Below are 26,830 nucleotides of genomic sequence, written 5' to 3'. Positions count from 1 at the left end.
GATAATGTTTCATTCAAATATGTACATCTGAGGGCAGCTAGGTAGTGCAGTGGATAGAGCACCAGCCCTGAAGTCAGGAGTACCTAAGTTCAAATCTGCCTTCAGACACTTAACACTTCCTAGCTGTGTGACCCTGGGCAAGTCACTTAAAACCCAAATGCCTCAGGAAAAAACAAACAACAACAACAAATATGCACATCTGTTTCAGATATAAGTACCACTGTGAAGAATACATTTAGAAGTGCTTCTGAACTCACTGTAGCTTCTGTCGCTTATGTATTGTTTTACTGAATAATAAATAACAAGAACACATAATCCTCATCATGTAGGGACCCCCCAAACTGGAGGTTAAAGAAGTGTTTTTGTAAACTTAAAAGGCTAGAGATGATTGCCCACTGAGTTTATTTGTGAGGAAACTTTTAAAAAGCAGGAATACTAAAGGTAATAAATAATTGCCCTTTTCACACAACAAAACTATACACGGGCTGTGACTGCCTTGGCCTTTATGTTGCTCTTATGTAGTTTTTGACTGTTGTAACTTAAGGGAAAGGAAGAATATCACAGAAGAGACAGAGCTACCCACACCATGGTCTCCTCACGGGGAGGGTTATGAGCCTCAGAATCTCTGCTTTCCGCCCCGCTCTTGCATCTCCAGAGCACATGTGTCTATCATTTCAATAGACGTATGCATTTGCTTTATATTAAAGGGTCAAAGGATTGAGTCATCCACACCTCTTCTATTGTAAAAAACAGCTGCTTCATTTTCCTCCCTTCTATTGCTGTAAAAAGCCTGAGCATATCATGCAAACAGTTCTCAATAAGGAACTGAATTTAATTGAACTAGGCTATTAGCATTTAAAAAATATGCTGTGCAACTGAACTTCTGATTAATGTGTAATACATATTCCCTGAGTAATTACATCACTGAATAGTCACCATGGCCAGAGAATTCGCCCCAGAATGCAAGGGCTGGGATGGAGATGTGAGGACATCTAGTCTCTAACCTGGGGCTCTTTGCAAACAATGTCCCCTCGGGCCAAGGTCCCTTCTGCCCCTTGGGTGGGGGGGGGGGGGTCTCTGCCTCCTGGGACAGAAAGCCTCCTCTAAGGAGGCCACTGAGCAGCCTCCACCTTTTCTCCCTCCTTCTGTCCCCCAGGCTATTCGCTTTTCTACAGAATAATTTTTCAAATACTTGGAGACAGACATCATGGCCCCTCTTGGCCTAGCAGCCTATTTCTTGCCAGTGACACTCCTCCAGATATCTCCTAGCCTTCCCACCTGCCTTCTTCTGGGGAGGCTGCAGTCGGCCCACATCTTTTCTGAAATAGTTGTTCAGAAGTGGACAGAAAGCACTCCATGAGGCAGCTTAGGATAAGAGTCCCTTCATACCGTGCTCACCAAACCCCTCAGATTTCTTTCATGCTTTCTCAGATCCATCATCATCTCATGGCCAGCCTAGGGGACATGTGCCTCTTTATTAGCTATTCTGGCCATGGGATAGAAAGCAGTCTGGCGAGGCACTCCCAGACTACAGGGCATGGGAACTACAGATCCCCGACAGTAACTAGAGTGACTCTCATTATGTGGCTACGGAACGACCTTCCCATGCTTTGAGATCTTCCTCTCTCACCTCTCTCACTTATTCTCCCTTCTGTGATGGTATCAGCCCATGCAGCCCAAAATAAAGCAAACCCAACATCTAGAGCAGTCCAATAAGACAAGCCTGTGAATTTCAACTTGACTGAACAGAAAAGTCAATTCGGAGCCCTCACAAAGCCTTCCCTTGGATCTCTCTCAGGCACTTACGCCAGCCTCTCCTGGGTCAGTCACTTACAGGCTCCTTTTTCAAAAGCAGGAGCGTTTCCCTGCCATACCTGAATCCTTATGCCCTGGTGTGGGAGCATCCGCCCAGCATCCTTGGTCTGGATTACCTGGTTAGGACAGCGCGTGGTCCTCGTGCTCTGGCGTGCATCTTGTCCAGCACCATATGCTTCAGCTTCTGATAGTACACAGGGCCAAAATAGATATAGGCTTCCAAAGATTCCCTGGAAGGAAACAGAGAATTTGGTCCAAATAAAAGATGTCCTATTCTATGTGAGAACAGGGGCAAAAGCTAGCCTTAACTTGGTCATACAGAAGTCTATGACAAATTGAATGAATGATATGATTTCCCGCCTTGAGCAATTAATGAAAGTTAAACTAGTGTCAGGCTAACCAAGAAGCTAAAAATGATACACATGTCCCTTTGAAAGCTAGCACAAGCTACAGGGGCTTCAGATTGTTGGACAGAAGCAGAAATTGCTTGGCCCCAGAGAGCAGAAGTCGGACTCACGAGTTTCAGGGAAGCCCAATTCAGCTCGATACAAGGAAACGCTGTCTAATAAAGCAGGCCCTACATGGAAAGGGCTGAGAGAGGCCTTAATGGTTTCTGCCAGGGAGGAGATGAGCCTTGTCAGTGATCTGACAGAATTCGAGGTTTTGGTAGGGATTGGATCAGATAACAGGGGAGGCCCCTTTCGATTCTGAGATTTTTATATCCTCCATCTGCAACCAGAGTAACCAAGTTAGGTTTTCTCTTCTTTTCAGACTATCTGTGAGTAGGGTATTTCTGCCTCCAATGCTTAGAAAGCAGGATGCCTCCAGGAAGCCTCATTTTCCGTACATGAGCTGGAGGATGTTGGGAAGTGAGCAACACGACTATAAGCAGTTCACACACAGTCTTCTGAGATTCACAGAAAGATCCCCTGCTTCGATCATTAAGAGGTAGGAGGCTGTGTCAGCATTACTATCCCCACTTTTACAGATGGGGGAACTGAGGCAGAGGTGACTTAAATGCCTTCCTTGTCCATGGTCACACTACCAATCAGTAGAACACCTGAGATTTGAATCTGGTTACCTAACAACCCAGTTCAGGACTCTCTTCAGTTCCTCTGTAGTATGGTGTGGGGATACCTAAGAAACCATGAGGCTCTTTTAGGACATCTATGAGGTCATAACTATTTTCATTATAATACTAAGATGTTTTAATTTCTAATGCAGGAAATCTCAATAGATTAACCCACATAAAACCTATTGGGGAGAAGGGGAACTGGCTCCTGATCTGAAAAAATTAAAGAACTGCTGCTCTAAGATGCAATAAGTTATCAACAAGCTAGGATCAGAATGTTTCAGGTTGTCTGAGTGAAGGAAGAGAGAAAGATTTTCCAACTGATAAGTTAAGAGGATCAAACTACTCTCACATGGACAAAGGTGCTTTTGAAGTAGACACACATTTCTCTATTATAAAATATTTGCTCTAACATTTCAGGTATTATGGGGAAAAAACAAATTAAGAGGGCCACTTTAATGGCATTTCATTTATGGTCTTATAAATACTTACAATGTTGAACAACATTTAGCTGGATTCCTTATTCATTTAGCATTTTCAAGTTTGTCAAAAACAGTAAAAACAAAGCAGTGTTTTTATGTTTCTACTCTCCAGAGATTTTCATTAACATTCAAGGGATTTAAAAACACTGCAAATTAAAACTCTCATATTGTTTTTTGGCAACTGATTTAATGCAACTGATGTGTATATAAACTTGTCATAAATTATAATGTTTTCTAATTTACTGACATTATACTCTTTTACTTTACAATTTTTTGTTCCTTAGTCTCTTGTTATAATCTGAAAATGCATTCAGATATATAAGGAAAGTCCAATAATTAAAGGAACCTTTAGTGAAATGAAGAATATTTTGGAATGGGAACAAGCATCCTCCGAGCACATGTTTTCAAAATTTAGATTTCTGTTTACTGAAAGGGTGATACATATAAATTAAATTAAGGAAATGAAATCTACAGAAGCTCCCTTACCCACCTTAACAAGATCTCTTCCCTTCCTTCAAAGTGTTTGAAGCAAAAAATGCTTACCCAGTGATGCCAGATGTTACATAGTCCTTTCCCAAGTAGTTATAACCGTGACGAACAAGATCTTCACACACATCCTTAACTTTACTGCCTCCAAAAGCTGTCCCATAGTGAAATTTGCCATCAAGCACTCCAGCCTTCCCAGCCAACAATTCAATCAGTTTTCCCACCTGCATTGCATAAAAAAGTCATGAATTACTGTGTGATTATCCAAATCCCTTGTCATATTTACATATATAAAGGTTCACAGGACATTTAAAAAAAACAAATGTCAAACCCAACTTGACCTAATATATATTATAAAAATAATATGTATATTATTTATACATGCAATTATTTACATATGTATATACATATTTTGAATCTGCAAATCAGTTAAGTGGACTTACTTCTGAAGTTTCAATATATGAGAGCTTCAAGGATATATGGTCATATATTATTGAACACAAACACAAGTAACGAGAATGTCAATGAATTTGGACTTCACGAGGTACTTCATATAATAGTAATTTAGACACATAATTTATATTTACTTCTTGAACAACTTTATTTTAAATTAAAACCAACTAATATGTATTGAATACATATGATATGGTCCCTTAAAGAGCTCTTTGTGTTGGGCACTATACAATTCAAGTGCTTCAAATATTAGTAAAAAATGTCCAGAAATTCACAAGACAAAATTTAAGAAAGCAGGGGAGAATAAGAAGCCTTAAATTGGGAGACAATGTACCTGGATTCAAATCTAAATAACTATCTAGGCACCCTCAGACAAATCACAGAGTTCCAGTCTCCTCAATTTGTGAAATAAAAGGGTTAGATTAAATGACCTTTCAAGGGCTTGTCCAGCTTAGAGCGGGGGCTTCTAAATATTAAGGGTCATGGTGACAGATGTCTACACACAAATATACAAAATATGGATTTATCCTATCAAAATAATTTAGAAATCTCAAACCAAGAAGACTAAATTTGACTTCCTAAGGATAACTGGGACTTGGTAAAAATGGGCTCATGACTAGAATATGGCATCTGAAGAGGCCATGCATTTAAAATAAATAGAATATATGAAACATCAGATGGAGGAACACTGTATATTAAATAGATATATTCATAGGAGAAAATCTAGGATCAAATTCTCTACCAGTATGGTAAAGATCAACCAAAATTGAAATAAAAGCAAAACTGTCAATGGGTTATATCACAAGAAACCTGACAGAAAGAAATAGATGAGTTCAGGAAAATTATCAGAAATATCCCAAAGACACAGTATAACATAAACTCAAATATTCATATCTGTACTAGGTTCTTTCTCTGCTAAAAGTTAAATAGTTACTAATTCTCCAGCTTGTCTTAATGATACTTAATTTTTTAAAAAGGTCAAAGAATCACTATGTGCATAGGGGAGGAACTGATATTTACACTCTCTTAATTTTTACAAAATGAACTGGTTGCTGAAGAGAAAATGAAAGGAAATTTAATGGATCAGGAAGTCATCAATCCAACTTGGAATCTATGATAGAGGGAGGGAAACCAGGCAAAGTCTGATGTGGACATTAGATATCTGAGAGCTGATTTCAAAGAGTTCAGAGAAAAAAAAAAAAGGTAGGATCCTGTGGAATAAATTCCAAGTGCTAAGTCAATCCAAGAGACTTTCAAGATGATATTCTGAAGGCATGAAGGAAAATAATTCCAATGAGGAGAAAGGGGAGTCACCTAAAAACCGATGTAGGATATAAGAGAACTCAATGACCAACCTTGGACTTTTAAACGACCAAAGACAGTGGAAGGAAGCACAGAAAACTGACTGTGACTGTCAGAACAAGCTCAGGGGACTAAGTACCTGGAGACTTCTGCAGAATCATGAGATTTCTTTGGGTCGATCTATGCACTCTATAAGGCCACAGTGGATGAAAGTTGCAGAGGTATATTTAGGCTGAATACTAGGTAAAACTTGGCCCTTTTGTGGAGGTAATGACAGTTAAGTGACTTGCCCAGGATCACAAAACTACTTAAGAGTCTGAGGCCAAATTTGAACTCAGATTTCCTGACTCCAGGGCCAGTGATCTGTCTACTGCACTCCCTAGCTGCCTCTAGGAGAAAACGTTCTCTTAAATACAGTTATCTGAGAGTAGAATAAGCTGGCATAGGTAGTCACTGCCTTGCCCCTTTCTAGAGTTTCTTCAAACAAAGGACAAACAGCAACTTGTAGAGCATCTGATAGGAGGGTTTTTTTTTTCTGTCCCCATTTTTATTTTTTTTTTAATTAAAAAAAATTTTTAAAAGCTTTTTCTTTTCAAAACATATGCACACAATGAATAGAGCACCAGCCCTGAAATCAAGAGGACCCAAGTTCAAATCTGGCCTCAGATACTTAACACTTCCTGGCTTTATGACTTCTCCTGAGCAAGTCAGCTAACCCCAATTGCCTTTGCAAAAAAACCCAAACCAAACAAACAAAAAGCACAGATAATTTTTCAACGTTGTCCTTGCATAGCCTTGTGATTCAGATTTTCTCCTCCTTCCCCCCACCTCTTCCCCTAGATGGCAAGTAATCCAATATATGTTACATATGTTAAAATATATGTTAAATCTAATATGTGTAAACATTTATACAATTCTCTTGCTGCACAAGAAAAATCAGGTCAAAAAAGAAAGAAAATGAGTAAGAAAACAAAATGTAAGCAAACAACATCAAAAAGAGTGAGAATGTTATGCTGTGATTCACACTAAGTCCCTACACTCCTTTCTCTGGGTGTGGATGGCTCTCTTCATCACATGATCATTGAAACTGGTCTGAATCATCTCACTGTTGAAAGGAGCCAGCCATGTCCCTCAGAATTGATCATTGTATATTCCTGCTGTTGCTGTGTACAATGATCTCCTGGTTCTCCTCACTTCACTTAATATCAGTTCATGTAAGTCTCTCCAGACCTCTCTGAAATCCTCCTGCTGGTCGTTTCTTAGAGAACAATAACACTGCATAACATTCATATACCACAATTTATTCAGCCATTCTCCAACTGATGAGCATCTACTCAGTTTCCAGTTTCTGGCCACTGCAAAAAGGGCTGCCACAAACATTTTTGCACATGTGGGTCACTTTCCAGAAGATTTCTTTTGGGAGAAACCAGGAGTCACTGAGCTCCCTAGCAAAGCCAAGAGTCTATGACTTGATTTTCAGGTATCAACAGTGTCTATATTCTTACTTCTGCATAAAAATCTATGGGTTTTATTTGTTACTTTTCACAAAGCTAGAAATCAACTTCAAGGCACTTGGCTCCTGCCTCTTCTAGGCTTTGATTTTTGCTTTGGCCAATAAAGATGTAAGAATATTATTCATTAATGCATGATCTATATTCAAGCCAGAGATCTCTACAGGCTAGAGAGTAGCCTTGGTCTTGATTTTATTTATTTATTTATTTGTTTGTTTGTTTATTTGTTTATTTATTTATTGGGGCGGGGGTTAAGTGACTTGCCCAGGGTCACACAGTTAGGAAGTGTTAAGTGTCTGAGACCAGATTTGAACTTGGGTCCTCCTGAATTCAAGGCTGGTGCTCTATCTACTCCGCCACCTAGCTGCCCTGGTTTCTTGATTTATTATAAGTGACTGATCATATTGTTGAGAGCACTATTTTTCATTTTTAAAAATATATTTTTATTGATTTTTTTTTTATTCCTATGGAACCTACATTTCTCAATGTAGTCCCTCCTATTCTCTTTGAGAGAACTATTTTTCATAAAGAGTAAAAAAAAAAAAGAAAGAAAAAGCAATTGAACCAAACTAACCAAAGCATCAAAAATGGCTGGCATCTTTGGCATCTCAGACCCTGATTTTTCTAAAAGTCTTCTCTCTTTTTTTGAGGGCAAAGCATGCCATGATCATTTTGGGGCACTCAGCTTTCTTCCCCCTTATTGTCAATATGTATTTTGTCTTTCTATGTCTGCTGTATTTTTGCATCAGTTTATAGCCTTCCATGCTACTTTGTGTCTAGCAAGTTTTCATTTTTTAAAGCTCAGGGACTTTCCATCCCATTCACACAACACCCCTGGTTTTGTCATTCCCCAAACAAAAGCCAAATTTCCAACTTTTGGAAACAGTTTTTGTTTCTAGTCCTTTGACCACAAAAAGGGCACTGTCTTTTAAAATGGACATTGATATTAACTAAAAAAAAAAAGCTTTCTCTATCATTTTCAAAGTTATGGGAAAATACATGAGATTCATTTTCAGAATTAAACTTTGTAAAAGTGATGGGAAGAAGAGAGAGTGAATAAACACATTTGACAAAGTATGGTCCTATTAGATGGTATGGAAAGCTCCAACTGTGTTTTTACTTTTTAAAAAATACTCATTTCTCTTGAGTGCATGCCCATCAGTTGCAGAGTACTGAATAAATTATGGTATATGAATGTTAGGGAATATTATTGTTCCATAAGAAGATGAGCAGGCTGATTTCTAAAAGCCTGAAAAGACTTACATGAACTGATGGTGAGTGAAGGGAGCAGAACCCAGAGAACTTTGTACATACCACAGCAAGATTATGTAACGAACAACTGTGATGAACTTGGCTCTTCTCAACAATGGGGTGACTCAAGGCGAATTCTATACTCTTGAGATGGAAAATACCTTCTGCATCCAGAAAGAAAACTATGGAGATTGAATGTAGATCAAAGCACATTACTTTCACTTTTTTTGGTTGTTGTTATTTGTTTTTTCTTTCAAATGTTGTTTTTCCCCTTTTGGTCTGATTTTTCTTGCTCAACATGACAAATACAGAAATATGTTTAAAAAGATTGTACATAGTTAACCTTTATCAAATTGCTTGCTATCTTGGGGAGAAAGGAAATGAGGAAGGGAGGGAGAAAAATTTAGAACACAAAGTCTTATAAGTCTTATAAAAGTAAATGCGGAAAACTATATTTGGAAAAATAAAATACTATTAAAATACTAGAAAAAAAGTCATTTCTTGGCTTAATTGAAATACAACAATCTTGGCTAATTTTTATGTTGAAAATTAAGGACTATGTGGGAAAAGTGTCCTTGCAGTTTCGTTTGACAATAGGAACAAATTAATTACTTTTATGGGGGGAAAATGCCAGCACTGGGTTGGAGAAGACAGAATACTGAGTTCAAACACTCAGTGAACTGACAGATTTTCTCTGTTTAGCTGGGATTAAAGGGATATGTCAATAGCCTCCAACTGACAAAAAGATTAAATCTTAAAAGTATGTTCATAAGTCACTAGTTTGGAACTCAGAACACATTTTCTCATAAAAGAAAATGTAGTTTGGCTTCCAAATTAGCCTACAAGAATCAGTTCAATTCATAATACATTAATTCTTTGAAGTTTAAAAAAGATAAGCCTGGCTATCCAAGCTTGGAAAATAAAGTAAGTAGAAAACCTTGCGTTGCTTGATTACATATAAATCAAAAGTTTTGATGTGAACAAAATTAATGCAACTAGCAAAAGAAAGGAAGAGATTGAGAAAAAGAGGATAGAAGTTGAAAGTAGCTAAGATTGCAAATCAACATTATTGGGAAAAATATCTTTGCAGCAAATTTCTCTTATAATGGTCTCATTTCCAAGAGCTCAACTTTATAAGGATAAGAGCCATTCCCCACTGATAAATGATCAAAAGATAAAAAGAAGAGAAAGTTTCCCAAAAGAAAAAAAGTTAAACTTTCAATAGCCATATTAAAAAATGTTCTACATCACTTGTATTTAGAGAAATGCAAATCAAAAAACCTCACACTTATTAGATTAGCAAAGCTGACAAAAAAAGAGAAGATGACAAAAATTGGGGAACTACAAGAAAACAGGCATACTGATGTACTTTTTATAAAGCTGGGAATTGGTACAACTGTTCAGAAAGGACATGCTGGAATTATATCCCCAAAGCTACTGAAATATGTATGTCCGATGACCCAGCAATATCACTACTAGACCTATAATCTAAAGAAATAAAAGAAAAGAGGAAAAAAGAAAAGTCTGTAAGAAAAAATGTTAGCAATTCTTTCTGTGCCCACAAAAAAACCCCAAGAAACTAATAGGGGTATACCTATCAACTAAGGCATGAGGAATACATTATGGCATGTGAGTGTAATGGAATATTACTGTGCTGCAAGAAATGAAGCAAAAGATGGTTCCAGAGACATCTGGGAAGATTTGTACAAACTGATGGAGAGTAAAGTGAGCAGATCCATGAGAACTATTCATATAAGATTAATATTAAAAAAGCAAACAATTTTGGAAAATTTGAGAACTGTGATCAATGAAATAATCAACCATTGTTCCAGAAAAAAATGATGAAGAAAAACAGTATATACATGGCAGAGATGATGGACTAATAAGAAGAGTGAGAAAAATATTTTTGGATATATGGGAATTTGTCCTTTATGGCTCTTCCTGCCCTTCTTCCCTTCCTTTTTTTTTTTTTTTTTTTGTCTCTCCCTACCTTCTTTTTGCTCTTTTCTTCTTTATTTTTAGTGTATGTGAAGGGAGAGAGGAAAAAAAAAAATGCTTGACAAACTGGAAAAAAAAAATTTTTTTTTAAAGGTTCTATGATTCTAATTCATCTTTCAGCTAGCTCTTCTCTGGTGAAATTGCCTCAGTCCCTTTAACTTTTCCTTATGTAGGACATTCTTTCAGAGGAATCATTTTTGGTATCCTCTACATTATCTCCTATTTCCTCACATCCTTTTGGAAACCAAAATTAGTCCTAATACTTAATGCCAAAGGTTTATCTAAAGTAGAGCATAATGAAAGATTATTTCCTGGACCATGTATATCAAATTCATTTTAATACAACATTTTATAATTTCAGTTTTTTAATAGTAACAATAGCAGTATACTACTCCCTCATATTTTACTTTGTGATCAACTTTGCTTTTCTAAGCAGGGGTGGGGAGGGAGGAAAAGAAAGCTGTGTTTTGATCTGGTCAGCCATTTCTCATCTTGTGTTTCTTTTGTTTGGATTTTTTTCCCCTTTTGATTTGATTTTTTTGGCTCAGCATGTCGAATATAGAAATATGTTTAGAAAAATGCACATGTTTAATCTATATTAGATTGATTGCTGTTTTGTGAGAAAGAGGGAGGGAGAAAAATTTGGAACATGAGGTTTTGCAAAAGTGAATATTGAAAATTATCTTTGCACCTATTTGGAAAAATAAAGTACTATTAAAAAAAGAAAAAGAAACAATGAACAGGCTGATTTCAGAAAAGCCTGGAAGACTTATATGAACTGATGCTAAGTGAAGCGTGTAAAACCAAGAGAACATTGTACCCAGTGACAGCAAGATTATGTGATGATCAACTGTGGTGGACTTGGCTCTTATCAATAACACAGAGATCCAAGACAATTCCAAAAGACTTGGGATGGAAAATGCCATCCACATCCAGAGAGAGAACTATGAAGACTGAATGCAGATCAAAGCACAGCATTTTCACCTTTTTTGTTTGTCTGTTTGCTTTTTATTTCTCATTTTTCCCTTTTGTTCTAATTTTTCTTTCACATCATGACTAATATGGAAATATGTTTAAAATGATTGTACACATATAGACTATACCAGAGTGCTTGCTGTCCTAGGAAAAGGAGAGAGAAGGAGAAAAAAAAAAACCAGGACTCAAAATCTTGCAAAAATGTATGTTGAAAACTATCTTTACATGTAATTGAAAAGTAAAATACTATTTATTAAAGAGGGAAAAAAAGATATTCTTGGCTTTCAAACACTCAAATTGTCTCAAAAAGGTCAGACTGTTCATGCAGAGCTTCAAGAATAGAAGAGACAGCCAGTTCTCCAGGACGGCTTGGGCTTTCCACCTTCCTGAAGGTCCAGAAAGGGGAGGACCAGATTATTGCTAAAGGAAGTCTCCTCTAGCCTCATGATTCTATGATGAAAGTCTCCCTGTCCTAAATTTTTTTGTTTACATTAGACCAGGTGCTTTTAAATTTTGTTTTGTTTGGCAATGGGGCACAATGAACTCTAAGTAAGATTGTGGGGATGGCACCATGTATACTTTGTATATATTTATGTAGGTAGGCAAGCAGGTAGAGAGATAAACACACCTGGATGTCTTCTCAATAGAAGTGCCATTAAGTGTCATAAATTTATCTGAGTCTACTTATACTGTACATCCTGGTGAGCTAACAGGAAAAAAAGACTCAACAGCAAGATTTGGCTGGTTACCAAATTATGCCTCAAAAGATTATCATTATTCTGATCAGAAGTAGCCATATTGATCTAAATATGGTCTGTCCCCAAATAGAGATGGTATTCTTCAAATGAGACCATTTTGAAAAAAAAATACAGACACTCACGTGCGTGCGCACACACACACACACACACACACACAAATAGTCTGAAGAATAACATCAATCATAAGCTGTACTACAAGTCATATCAGGGAGGACAGGATAGCTGATATTTTGATTAATATTAGACTTACTTTCTAAAATTCCCCAGTCCTACCTTGGGAACTCAGAGGCCATTTGGGGCATTAGGATACTGATCCTGCTGTTAAACCACCAAGAGACACCAGTAGGGTACTAGCCCGGAATTAAAACTGCATAAAACATTCTACACATATAATATAATACATAAGGACTTCTTCTAAACTTTCTAAATTTGTAGAAAGAGCTCATCTACTAAAGATCAATTGCTTAGTTTGTTAAAAGTAAGTTACATAAGTGACTGTGATTTACAAAGGGAAGTTAAAAAAAAAAATCTCCCTTCTCTCTACTTAGGCTTCAATACCATATCCAAGGAGCTTCTGTACATAGGGATGAGAAGGAAGCCATGGTAGAATTAGAGAGATCTAATTATTTCCCAGGTAACTAGGACAAGATAGCAGTGTCTAAAAATTTTACTTCAAAGTTCCAAGTCTTTAATTCCTCTAGTGAGTGAGATATAATCATTTGAATAACCTTACTCTAAAAAGGAGCAATTCCTATGAAATCAAGGCAACTGACCGTCATACGTGATGGGAAGCCATGAGGGTTCATTATAATGTCAGGGCAGATTCCGGAATCACAAAATGGCATGTCTTCCTGAGGAACGATCAACCCACAAACACCTGGGAAGAAGAAAGATTTGGAGTGAAAAGAAAGAAAATGAGCTCAATGGGAGAACAGAGCGCTTGCAGTGAATCTTCCCGCCCTGCGCCCTATTGTCCCTCCCCACCTTTCCTAATTTCATTCACCAAAGCAATTTCCAACAGACCTCATAGGTAGCCCGGTGAATCAACAATTTCCTCCAGGTGGCAGCTAAAAGCAACGCATTGACAAGTTTGCTCATCCAACCTGAAGCATCAACTATGAGTGAATGAATACTGGAGGTTTCATCTCTGACCCCCTCCTGGTAGAAATCTCATCCTTTTTAAGAGGGATGTCAGTCTACGATCCCTCCCCCGCCAAAGTCACAGGGACAGTTTCCTAATTAGATACCCACCAGTCCATCCCGTTTCCCCACAATCATTACCTTTATTGTATATAGTTGATGTGCAATTAAACCAGGGAGAAGTTTGGGATTCAATTTTCAAATAACAAGGGCTAATTTGTCTCTGATATGCTCACAGGTCTGTGTACACAGTTGCAAATACTCAGCTCCTTTGTTTGTCCAAGGTTCCTCTGGCTGAGGCTAAACTGCCTCATGGAATTACAATGTCTATCCACAGGGTAACATATAGTAGATGGTTTGTTATTGGCTCAAAATATAAAATTCAAGAAGAAAAATCAATTCTTGAATCATTTCCAGTATGAATGACAGTAACCATAAATTAAGGTGCCAAGATTCCCAGGACAAAAAACTCACAAAAAGGCACAGGTTTTCTAAGATCAGTGAAATAAACTTCAATATTATCCTAGTAGCCATATTTTTGAGAAATGAAAATGATATTAAATAAGAGGCTGCCTCTGGTTTATTACTTTGATTTCTTAGTTATTAGGACATAAATAAGGAATATCATTTAGTATCGGAAAATTAGTTCACAATAAAACTGGACGAGGACAAGTAAAATGATGAAAATGCTCTTATGTCAGTAGAGGGATGCCAACCTTTCATCTGTTCTACCTCCCAGGGTCACTGTGAGGCTTGAAGGGGACAATGCAAGCTAAATGGCTTTGTCAACCTGAAAGCCTCATAAAACCGTCAGATGTTTGTTGTATTAGATTTAGATATGGATCAAATCATCAAAACACTGAAAAATACAATGTGATTCTATAAGAAATGTTTGGTGCCTCACAATCCCTCATTCTTTTGGGCTTATGATCATCAAATTAGAGCCGAAAACCATTTTTTAAACCATGGCTTAGAATCTAAAATTACATATGTTTTCCAAAGTGCTGATATACAGGGTGGGAAGAGAAAAACTTAACTGCATAAAAGTACTCAGATTTCTGGTAGGCTGAATACACAAGTCATCAAGTTTGAGAAGCTCCATGTTAGGGTTAGGGATTCTGACATTCTAACAAGCAAGCATCCCCACTGAATCAATGGATGGTAAAGTTAGCAGGCATTAGGAGGAGGTTAGCTAGTTAAGTACATTTTTATCTGTGCTGGAATGAGGTTTAATCCTTGCTCATTCTCTCTAAAAATCCATCATGTCCACATTGAATTTTGCTGACAAAACCCTGGGACTACCAGGAAGGCGAGTCTGAAAGGGATCAAATTGTAAATCTAGGTTCACAGACACAAACATTGTCTGACACAAAAATGTTTAAAAAAAAAAATCAGTGAGAAGGTTGGCCCCATGACTTTTCTCTAGAAGGAATAAAATTTTAGAATAATGAGAGTGCTGAGAGATAGTTAATGTAGTTGTATTCCTTAAAAAAAAAAAAAAAAAAAAAAAAATCTGAACCAACAAAAAAAAAATCCCAAACCCCAAAACAAAAACCAGGGACCCCCTCCCTTACCAGTCAGTTCACAGGGGGGTGCTGGCGTCTACTCAGGAGGGGGGCCGCTTGTCCACCCTCCAAGAAGAGAAAGTGGGGGTGTGGGCAAATAGGTGCATGAACTAAGAAAAGAGTGAGCATGAAATATTCCTAGGAGGGAAGGGTAGAAAGAGAACATACTCTATCATTTTAAGTTTTAGCTGATGTTTTATTTGCAAATGCAATCTGATCATCAAGATGAGATAAACTCTTAAATCTCAATGTCTTAAGACTTTTGACTGAAATCTAATTGAAATCTAGACTCCCCTTCTGAAGACTCTTTTTCCCAGAGGATTTTTTGTTAAAAATAAAAATGAACTTTTGAGTTTTTTTTTTTCCTTTCCTTCCACTCACTTCTAGGAAATCTCTGGGCTGTCTCTGTACCCGGGGCACCTGTAAGCCAAAAATTAAATCTTCCCTAACTTAAAATTACTTTAGGCTCTGAAGACCCTTTTCTATGCCAAGATGGTTCCCATAGCAGACAGCCCTGTGTTGTTTGTTTTGTGTGAAAGTGAATGATAAAAGATCCATGAAATCGACACAGAAAGGCAGAACAGCAGAAAGAGCCGAGGGCTCTCCATCATAGCGGCTTCTACCCTCTGCTGACTTGTAGAACAATGGCGGCTACACATCCCACCGCAGATCTAACACAGCTGTGCATTTCATTAAATGAAGAGCACTAGTGGCACAAGTAAATAATTAACTTATTCTGGTCCGCTGACTGTGCTTATGAGACCAGTCATAGCTGACAGATTTTAATACAAGTTAACACAAAGAGGGCATAATGAGCTTAGAAGTTAAAACAAAATATTTAGACAGAATCTGATGATCTCAAATGAGCGTGGCCATTGGAAAAGTTCAGCTTTCAACAAAAACTTCTCCATCATAGCTCCAGATATCTTCTAAAAAAAAACCCTAAACCAAAACCCAAAAAACCCAAATAAACAAACCAAAAAAACCAAAAAACTTGTTTTTCAGTTTCAGAAATTGTGCACGGCTCTCATCATAATAGCAAAGTTTCTCTTCATCCTTCATACAAAACAGTAAATCTGTATTTTCTCAAGGGACTGGGGCGTAAAATTCCTCTTGATATTTAAACTCTTAAATGTTATGGTCATTTTCCTCTAACATTGGTTTAAAAATGTAAATGATATGCAGTTCGTTTCAATGTGTTAATACTTCCCTGAAAGCACGAAAAGAGGATGGGAGACAAATAAAGCATATCGAATGGAAAATGTTGTGAGACAATTACCAATTCATACCTCAGATGCTTACACAGCATTTCATATTTGAAAATAAAATCTCAGTCCCTGGCTCACGCTGCTTTCTCCACACCACTGTTTAGAGCACAACCTCCTGGCAGTGAAATGCAAATACACTGGGGTAATATGCCTAAAAAAATTCAGTGCACCAGCTCACTGGGCAGCACAAACTCCAGCTAAAGGAACTTCCAAAGAAACTAGAAAATTGGCAACAAAGAAAACTTTTCCATCATTAAAACAGCAGCATTCTGATGTCACCACTCTTAATACTGAGATAAAGGTGAAAGCAAATTAGAAACTAAAAAAGTACCTCTGTCCAAGCACTAGTTTGCATCCTTTTACGGGGCTCTTCTTAGGGTTGCTACTCTTCAATCAGATGCTTGTGCTAATTTAGAGTCTTATTTTGATGGCAAATCATAAGTTTTTGAGTTCACTGAGTCTGCCCCAATCCAGACCCAGGAAGTTTGATTATTTTTCAGATTTTCCCCAGGAAGCATATTCAGCTACAACTTCTTCTGTCACTTTTGATATTTTAAACTCTCCAACTTTTGTATAAAGGATTAGTTTTGGGTCCTATTTTAATCTAATTATAATAATCAAGATTAAGAGAAAAATAAAATAATTTAATATTTAATATTTTGCTGACAACCAACCCTTATTTAAATACTAGCCCCATTATTTTATTATTTACTATTATTATTTAAAGTGTTAAGGATCTGGAGTCAGGAAGGCCTGAATTAAAATTCAGCTTCAGATACTTGTTAATTTGGGGACACTGGGCAAGTCACTTATCCTCTGTCCTAGTTCCTTCATCTGTAAAATGGGGGAGATATATTAGAACCTTCCAGAGTTATTGTGAGAATAAAAGATTAGTTGAGCACTTAGCAAACTTTGCAAAGTTTTTTTGAACTTTGCAAAAAAGTACGACAAATACTTTAATAAAAGTATTTACATCTGCACAGTACTTATGCTAAGAAGGCTGTTTTCATGTTATTGGCTCCTCCCAACCCCTTTCCAGGTGAGGAACCAGAAATAAGTGGTTGGTCCCAAGTAAGAGAGAAATCACCAACAAAACTGAAACTACCCCTGTCACCACAGGCTGAGGACTGTCCCCCTCCATCAGGCTATAGGGTTCCCTATTGCTACTTTGTCTACTGGGCCTACTATTCCATCAGAGTATTTCCAAAGTGGAAAACAACAATCAGAAAGAAGTTCAGACACACTCTAAGGCTCATGATGAGGCACTGCATGGTAAAACACACCATTAATCTGGCCACATTCTCTGCTACCTCTTGTGGCAAGGGTCTTGTCTTGCAGAGCCGCACCCCTTGGGTATTGAGTGCTGGGCTAAAGTAATTTTGTGGGCTTTTTCACATCACTTACTACAGAGGAAGAAGTTGGATAGTTAGCAAATGAAAGGAATTCCAGAACATTATCCTCCTACCAGTTTCTACTAAGAAATTTGATTGATAAATTTGAGAAAAGATAGCTTTTTAAAGAATTTATCCCTATATCTTAGTTCAAGATATTCTTTCCTCCCAACTGTGTGCTGTAATAAATTCTAAATTTAGGTTCTTGTGTTGTTTTTCTATAATAAAATAGATCAACTATATTTAGCACATCTTTTAGGGATAAAAGTTTCTTCTAATTAGGAAAAATCCTTTTCTTTAGGAACCGATTAATAAAAATCAAAAACAAAAAATAATTACATTTTATTTTCATGGTCATCTAACTCCAAGAAGAGTAAAATGGAGTATTAATGATTTTGTGGAATGGACGTTATTTCTTAACAGACAAGTGAGACTGAAGCTCCTCTTTAAATGATTTTCTGTATGATAATGGGTAAAAATCAATTTCACTTTAATAGGGTTAGTTTCTTGGTTCTGAAGTGGGAGTAACTATCTATCTATTTTAAATATTGTGAGAAAAGACCTATGTAGTATTCTGAGGTCCATGATAGAAAGTAAGATCTAAATACGATGATCATCACCACCACCACCATCATCATCATCATCATCATCATCATCATCATCATCATCATCATCATCATCATCATCATTAACTAACCTAATCACTCTCAGCAGGAGGAATACTGGTAAAGGAAAGGGAATAAGTTAATGAACAGAGGTAGTAGCAGTGTTTCTGATTTTTGCTGAAGGGAAAAAAGAAGACCAGTTCTAGATGGATTTTTTTAGATCATTTGCCATTATTAAGAGAGTTATAATAATAATCTTTAATCCCAATTAATCCCAGGGCTGAAAATTCTGTAAAACTGGATAGCAGCTTCACTGATGAGGAACAAACACATTAAGAAAAGACCAGATCAGAAAAATTGCAGGAAAGCTTCCAAATCAAAACAAACATTCTGTCCAGAATAACTTCTCTCTTATGAACTTTTAAATAATCAGAAATCAGGATCTCTACATGAAAATGTGATTCCTCAATGAAGTTACCCTCCCTCTCGCCCCTGTCCCTCCACCAATGCTTCTTGTCAAGTTAACCATTTCCCCCTACACACCACTACCCCCAAACAATCCCAAAAAGGAGGACAAAAATTGTTGAATCGTATTAGCTTTGTCCTACGGCTGAATCTTTTCCAGATCTATCACATCACTGGGCACATCCTGGTTGACATAATTTTAATTCAGCTCTTCCTTACATGTTAACAGATAAATAATGCATAGGAAAACTTGATTAGCTTTCTTATTAAAACATCACTCTAAATGAGAGGAGGCGCTAGAAGACAATGCCGTTTTTTACATGGCTTTCCCATGAGCTGTGGAATGGTTTGATGTGATAAATTTGCATAGTCTGAAGCACACAAAGGGCTAATTAATTGAAACTCCTACAATAGTCCTGGAAGCCACAATTGTAAAAACAATAGCCAGAGGAACTTTACCAAATACACCCTACCCAAAGTGTCAAGAGCTTAATCAAATGTGTTCAAGGTCTACTATTAGGTAACCCAATTGGAGATTTTTATTCTATGCCATAAAACAACTAACCATCTGATTTCAAAGGTTTATTTGGGTATTTACTGATAGGTCAAGAGGTTGCTTGTTAACTGTTTACACCAAATTTTGTCCTGCAAACAGCAAATTAAATAATGCTTCAGTCCAGCTGAGGAACTGTCTGTTTGCATCAAAAAAAGCTGAATTTTAATATTTGTGCCAGATCTGTGCCCAAATTTCTTTTCTGATAAAAGCCTGGGAAGATCATCGACTGATTGCTTTGCACTAGCTGCTTTTCTTCCCCTCACCCTGGGAGCTTTCATTAGAGCAGGATCAAACAGAAGAGACACCCCAAGTCAGACCGACAGAAAAAGGGGCTGTTTCCAGCATCGGATCGGCAGGAAGTACTTTGAAAAGCATAAAGCACTATAGAATCTCTTCATTTTGCTATTATTAATTATCTGCTCATTAACTTTTTTTTAATGGAATCAATTTTTAGAGACTTCCAGATATAAAAAAGGAAAACATAAAAATGGAGGCTTGGAGATATTAGCACTCCCCACACATTAGGTCTTATTTCTTCCTTTCCATAATAAGAACTTCTCTAAGATTCACAATATGCTTTCTCAATGACAACAACTTAATAATTTTATGAAGTTCCCCCCCCCCCCCAGGTAAGGAAAGCAGGGTTTTTTCTTCTACCTGATCAATTCATCCAGAAATAATTGGGGGGGGGGGAAGTAGTGAAGAAGTTTCTTAAGTACTTTCCCCCAGTGTGAACCAGAAGAATAAACTAGGAAATAGAATATTTCTTGATCAAGAAGATTCCCAAAAGAGCAAAACAATATGTTAGTCGAAGTTTTATGGACTGAATCATCCCAGGAAGAAACCGTTATTATGATGAGAATTAAGAATTCATCTACAAAAACAAACGCTGACTTTGTTCAATTTGAACAAGTTTCCTTTTCTTAAAGAGTCTAAGTGTGGATACGGCAAGAAGGTTTCAACCATTATTTCAGATCTGCAGCAATTAAAAAGCTTCTGGGTCCCAACAATCAAACTTAAATACAGTTTTTCTTCTCCTTAGGGACACTGCTCAGCCCGCTTCTTAGTTCCGTGACCTGCAGGACCTTTGTTGGAGGTGTTAATCCTTTTTCACATGAGAGACTGAGAAATGCTCTTTCAGAAGTGATATATTGCTTTTTCTCCCTCCTCACATCAAAGGAATCCAGTTTTTTCCCTTTCTCATTGCCCCATCAGCAGAGAAAATGTGGAAATATAATAATTTGGCTTGCCTGGCAGGCAGATGAAACTTTCTTTGGGTTCTTCCTCTTCATTCTTTGGATCATCAGACAATTTCAGCCAAAGAATTTAAGAAAAAGAGTAACATAAAAAGTCTGTTTACTTTCTAAATAAGTAACACCGGCTACTTGTGAAACAAAATATCCTTTTCTCTTTGATACCTTCTCTACCTCTAGAATATACGTCAAAGTGGGAGAGGATCAAATGACTTCCACCTTAACAGAACAATCCAGTTCTATGTAACTTTATCTCCTATGATATGACAAGGATCACCCCTATTCACTTGGTATAGACTTTAGAACTTTGGAACTCAAAATGCAGAAGGGAAAGGGAATGCAGCGAGAGCCCCAAGGACCCAGCAGCCTCAGGCTCTCCCCCAGCCTAGCCTCAGACAGCAGTCGGCTAAGTCACATCTCCATTCTAACTCCATCGAAAGCTGGGTGGAAAACCGGAGGGATCCACATGTCGGATACACGGTACTCTTTCCAAACTGAACCAAACAAAAAGAGAGAGGGAGAGAGAAACACCTTGTCCAACCTAAAGCAGCAAGAGCTGCATTCTGTGTGTATCCCTGGCCTGAGGACCAAGTAACTGGCCTTCACCTGTGTTTCGCAGCTTCTAAAAGATGATTTGCTTGAGAATCTGGATCAAAGTTCCCCTATTAACAGCTGATCACACATTTACTCCCGAGTTACAGAAGTGAACTCACAAGAAGGCAAGAAGAATCGAGGTTCCAAGAACCCTGAGTCTCTCCTTAGAAGACTGCAAGAATGGCAAGTGGCTTCCTGAAGTTCCCGCATCTGAAAAGTGGGCTGTGTTCAGCCTGGGGTTGGACCCTGACCTGCTGCTCTGTCCAACCGTCCGATGTCTTCTGCTGGGTTCTTTATAGAAATGCTTTCCCTCATCCCTCAGCTCCTGGATCAATCCTCCTCCATTGCTGGGGTCACAGAAGGTGGTAGTGCTCTATTGTCTCTTCCCTCACTTTCAAACAGCTCCAGATAAAACACTTTCGCTCTCTTTCCCAGCCCAATGATTAAACTGCACTCGTGTTGATTCCCAACTAATTGCTATTTATTCTCTTGCTTTAGTTAACCCAACTCAATCTGCCATCTTCAGTCTTTTTCCTAAAGTTTTTTTTAATGACTTTTACAGGCATCAATATGCTTTCCTATATATATATGGAATTATCTGCCCCTTCCTATCGCTTCATGTATCTAGAGACTGCTTGCCACCCTGCCAATGGCTGGGAGTTAATAATAAAATACGGTTTTTGTAATCACAAGTCTTTTTTCATTTTTGTAACACTTGGAGGGAAGAGTGAGGGGTCTGGAAAACAGTACAACTGTCACTGCCTTGGCATTCGGAAGGCATCTCTCATAACAGTTTTATATTATACTTTTAAGTAGAAGACTTAATCAGGAAGTCCAGGGGACCAGGCAGAGCAGAGGGACAAGGACTAATAATAACAACATGAAATAAGCTTTAAGAAAAATGTGAATGTGAGATCAAAATGTAGATCCTTTTAAACCAGTGAGGGGAAGGTGGCAATCTGAAAGTATTCTCACAGCAGAGTGAACACCCCTCATTAAACTATCTATAATTAAGGAGGCAACATTAATTTGATTCCCCCGCCCCCCGTTTTGTCTTGTGCCCGGTACATATATATGAACAAATGGCTAAAAGGACAGAGCGGTCCACCAGTACACAATGCCTCAGTCTCTTGGCAGGGTTCGGGTCCATACTGGCGTGGTTATGTGAAATAAACTCCAGGCTGAATGCTGCAAAGTAACCACCAGTCAAGACACAAAAAGCTTTCTGCTTTGGGACTTGTCTGTCCTGTGAAAATGACCTCAAAATCCCTCTCTTCAGCCCAGGACCTCCCCAGCCCTCTACTGCCAGTTGCCTCTTGGCCCCTTGGACACCAGTACTCCAAGTGCAATATGACAAACAATAATAGCTTAGGAGACAACGGGGAAGATGAGTCAGAACAAGAGTTCAAGTGCTGTCCCTGATGTAGTGACCATGGGCAATTAATTCCACTTATGCTGTCAGTGCCCTGGGAAGCTCCCTAAGACTAGAAGTTTCTTGGGTGGAGAATTTTTAAAATAGGAATTCCCCTTGTTGATAAAATCCCAAGTCCAAAAAAAAAATCATTGCTTAGCACTGCCCTCCTTGACCAACACAGACAGGTTTTCTTCACAAGGTGAATTTTAATCAGTGTGGAGACCGTGAATCAGAGAGGGGACCTTTTCTGCCCTCACTCCTAAGAGGCTAATTTTGGGCTTCTCTCCAATTCCACCTGACAACATTCTCTCCCTCAGGGAGTCCCCTCTTACTGCAGCCTCCTCAGTCCTGGGCTTAACCCAGACACCCACAAAATTCCTCATCTTGATCCCCCAACCAGGTATTGTCCCGTCCACAGTCTGGAGCTCCAAGAAGGGGTGAGGGGGAAGAATCAGGGTGTTGGGGTGAGTCTGGATGTAAGACTGCCTTGGATCCTTGCTAGTGCAGCCTCGGGGTAAAGAATTTGCTGCATTAGCTCAAGGTCAATAAACACCAATTTCTGGGTTTGGGGGCTTGTTCTTTATCTTCTTTTAGATCTTGGTGTCCTAGACTATGGAAACAGCCAAAGTTGCTTTATAAACGTTTGATAAATGGTTTCTGTTGTGGAGAGGTCTGAAAGGTCCTGGGGAGACCCTCATCTTGTTATTCCTGTGATATCTCCATCCCATATGACCCCTCCTTCTCAGCCCTCTTGGCTGAATCATTATCTACATCAGCTCTCCTAGGTGTGGGTTGTCGCCCAAAGCTCGGTTGCAGGCCCTATTCTCTTCCCTCTGCCTGTCTTCACTAGGTAACCTCATCCATTTCCATGAGCGTAATCACCATCTTGACATAGCAACTCCTGGAACTACGTAGCTATCTACCCACCCTAACCTTTCTCCTGGATCACCATGAACTAATCCCCATAGGAATCTCCAATTCAGGGTATCCACTACAGTCACCATGAGCCTCCCTCCCAAACCCGCTTCTCTTATGTCTCTCCGCTTCTGCGAGAACATCACCTTCCCTCCAGGCCTCGAGGCTTACACCCTGAGACTATCTTAACTCTTACCTTACCTTCCACTCTACAGATTGCATTGCTTACTAGTTCTTACATAGATGGAAAGGAAGTCTTTTACCTCTGTCCCTTTCTTTCTACTCAAATAGCCACCACTGTTCAGGCCCTCGTCATCTCATGCCTGGGAAATGAAAGAGACACCCATTTGGTTTCTCTGACTCCCCTCTCCTATCCATCCTTGCCACAACTGATGTGGTAATTTTTTGACCATGTTATTCTCCTACTTATTCAACTCTAGTATTTTTCATGACTTTAAGATCAAATTTACTTCTTTTTTTATTTCATCCTTAGAATTCCTATTTTGTATAGGCTTTATAATACATATAATTATTAGTACCATGAATAATTTAAGAATGAGTAAGTATATGCAAATTGGCAATACATCAAACTCAAAAATTTTTACAGATGGGAATTGTAATCTAAAAAGTTGGAGACCACTAGTTTAAATTACTACTTAAATCACTAGTTGGAGAATTTAATTCAAATATCACACCAGGAACACTTGATTTTAATCAATGTTTTCTACCAAAATTATATTCTTGCTGCTCATTATAAAATATACATTCTTGTTATAAAAGAATTCTTCTCAAATGATTATAAATGTTCCACAATTATCTTAAACAACATATCCACTAACTGAACTTATCATTTTTTTCCTTTTCCTAACAGTCTCACATTCATCAGTAGGACTACTGCATTACTCTAGTCTATTGTACCAGAAAAACTAGAGCCTTTCCCCAAAAAAACCTTATACTGTTTTATCTGCAATATCAAGCTTTCTTAGAGCAGATACTGGAGTCTTCCCTCCTCTGTATCCCCCCAGGCTTTAACACAGTACCTGGAAAACAGTAAGCACTCAAGAAATGCTTGTGGACTTGATCTGGTGAATTCTAAATATTAGAAGATGTGGATTAAAAAAAAAAAGAAATACACTTATCTAGTTTTCTTAATATCATGGAGAAAAAACCATTAATATATATTAATGTAGTATTATATTCATTTAACTGGAAAGTCAAAATGAGCACTTTAATTTCACTTTCACTGAATGACTATTTGTATAGCACTATGTACAATTCTACACAAGCCTGGCACATAGTATGTACTTAATAAATGCTTGTTGACTGAAAAGTCACTGTGGAGTAGATATAAAGAAATATTAACAGGGCTCCCACCCTAAACAGGATTATAACTTAAGTATAATTAAGTAAAACAATAAGCTTAGGCTTTCTGAATATTTTACTGCAACAACCAATATGCAAAATTATTTTTTCAAATGTATTTTTAAATTTTTAACTTTTTTAATTTATATATAAAATATTTCTTAGGGGAAACAACTAAGAGAGCTTGCTAGGCAACATGGGGAAAGAAAATGTTTGACAGAAGAGATGATTTAAGAAGTGGATAACCTATAAAGGGCAATCAAGAACTGAAGAAACTCAGAGTCTTGGATACCATCTAATTCAATAGGGACATGAACAAAAATCCCTCTACCACATTCCAGAATTATCACTCTTTACCTGAAGACCCTGAGAGGTCAATCACTCATTTATCTTCAAAAGAGCCTCCTTCCATTTTTAGGATAGCTCTAACCACTAAAAAGCTTTCCCTCTGATTGAGCCAAATTGACCTACCTCAAGATCCCACTGCTATTAATAAAGAAATCAAATCCCTCTCCCATGTGAGGATGCTTCAGATACACAAAACAGCTATCATCTCCTGGCAGAGAGACGATAGACAAGAGGTACAGAATTGTCAGACATACCTAATGTGTGAATTTATTTTCCATTATTTTCCATAACCAGAATGATTCATTGCCAGGAAGGAACTGGGGTTGAAGGAGCAGGAGAGAGTTGAGTGAAGGACAAGTAGAATAATGAAAAGGATTACTTTAAAATGGCAAGAAAAGAACAACAAAGAATCATTTAAAAAACATACACAGAACAGGGCAAAAGAAAGAAAACAAGTTGTAGTATGGAATAGAAAGTTCATAATCTCATATATGAGCATGTGTATGTATATGCACACACATACTTATAGGCTTGTATATATTTATATGTATATTTATTTCCCTTTTTCTTTGCATATTGAAATGCATATTTCAATCAGACAAATATTAATATGTTGATGTTTACTGAGTTCATAATAACAAAGAAAAAAATTTTTTTTAAAGAAAAACAAAGATTCAAATGAGTTTTAACTCCATAACAAGATCATAATTTTTTTTTTAGACAGACAAAATATTATTACCGCTCCTTAGGTTTACTTTTAAATAATTTTAGTTACAGCTCTAAAAGCTGTAGTGGAAAATAGAACATGAAAAACATTCTCAGAATGCTACTACTGTAGGATTCCTATAGTCAAAACTAGATGGAGAGAGAAGGCTGGAGAGGCCTGGGTTTTTATAAAGCAGTCAAGCTTTCTATGTAACTAAAAGAGGAACACATCTAAAGTGGAGGCCGGGTGTGCTTCCTTTCCTATTTCATAAAAGCTCTGTTACCTGCCTTGTTACCCCCTTCCAATAAATTTGATGAAGTTGTCATGGAGGCCAAACAAGGGAATCCAGATTAATCAGAGGATTTTTACCCTTGGATTAAAAGCCATCTGGAAAAGGAAAACTCCAAAGACAAACTCCTTAGCACAAGTGAAAGGTCACCAAAACTCAAGAGAACGCCTTTCATTCAGTTCCACAGAGATGTGCCAGTCGCCCTCCCCCTAAAACAAAATCTGTCTGCGAGTCTCTGTTCCAAAAGAGATTCTCTGCAAGAGAGGAAAGCGGGGAAAGCCTCTGACAATGCTCCCCCTTGGCTCAGTGGAACCATGGCGAGGCCGTCCTTCCGGGCATCTGCTGTGACAGACCAGGGTGTGGTGGGGAGGAGCCAGGGGCGCAGCCTTCCATCTCCTGACTGTCCCTGACTGACCAGCTCCCACTTTCCCCATGAGAACAGGAGCTCTCTGGGGTAGTGCTGGGGCTTTCTTTGCCCCCTCCACACCAGGACCAGAACAGAACACACAGGTACTGATGGATTGACCAGCGCTGGCAAATCCTTCCCTGCAAGAAGCGTCCAGTGCTCCCGACAGCACTGCCCTGAAGGAGCCCTGGGTGGGGATGCTGTGGCATCCCATCCCCGGCACAGGCTGCCTGGCACACATGCCCAAGACACGCGCCCATCGCATCGCCTACAAAGAGCCACACGGAAGTGGCTTCACACACGGGGACCAGTTGGCTTCCTGTCTAGGAAGCCACTCTTACTGCTTGCTCCTCTGAGAGTGAATAGTCAGTGCCTAAAAGGGAGGTTGGGGGGCTTAGGTTATGGCCCTTCGGCTCAGCGTGTCACCCTCCAAGCGACAAAGGTCAAGGA

General features: G+C 38.2%; 1 protein-coding gene across 2 annotated transcripts in view; it reads right to left on the bottom strand.

Annotated features, from left to right (window-relative positions):
- Positions 1-26,830, bottom strand: part of POLR3B (RNA polymerase III subunit B) — a 103,253-nt gene that overhangs the window by 5,622 nt on the left and 70,801 nt on the right. For both annotated transcript variants that reach the window (XM_074271482.1, XM_074271483.1), the window contains 3 exons: positions 12,877-12,980; positions 3,913-4,079; positions 1,932-2,045 (listed from right to left, as the gene is read on the bottom strand). In XM_074271482.1, the coding sequence (XP_074127583.1) occupies positions 1,932-2,045; positions 3,913-4,079; positions 12,877-12,980 (385 nt within the window). The remainder of the gene's footprint in view (positions 1-1,931; positions 2,046-3,912; positions 4,080-12,876; positions 12,981-26,830) is intronic.

The sequence above is a fragment of the Sminthopsis crassicaudata genome, chromosome 5, assembly GCF_048593235.1.
Source record: "Sminthopsis crassicaudata isolate SCR6 chromosome 5, ASM4859323v1, whole genome shotgun sequence".
NCBI lineage: Eukaryota > Metazoa > Chordata > Mammalia > Dasyuromorphia > Dasyuridae > Sminthopsis > Sminthopsis crassicaudata.
This window is presented reverse-complemented; position numbering and strand designations above follow the sequence as displayed.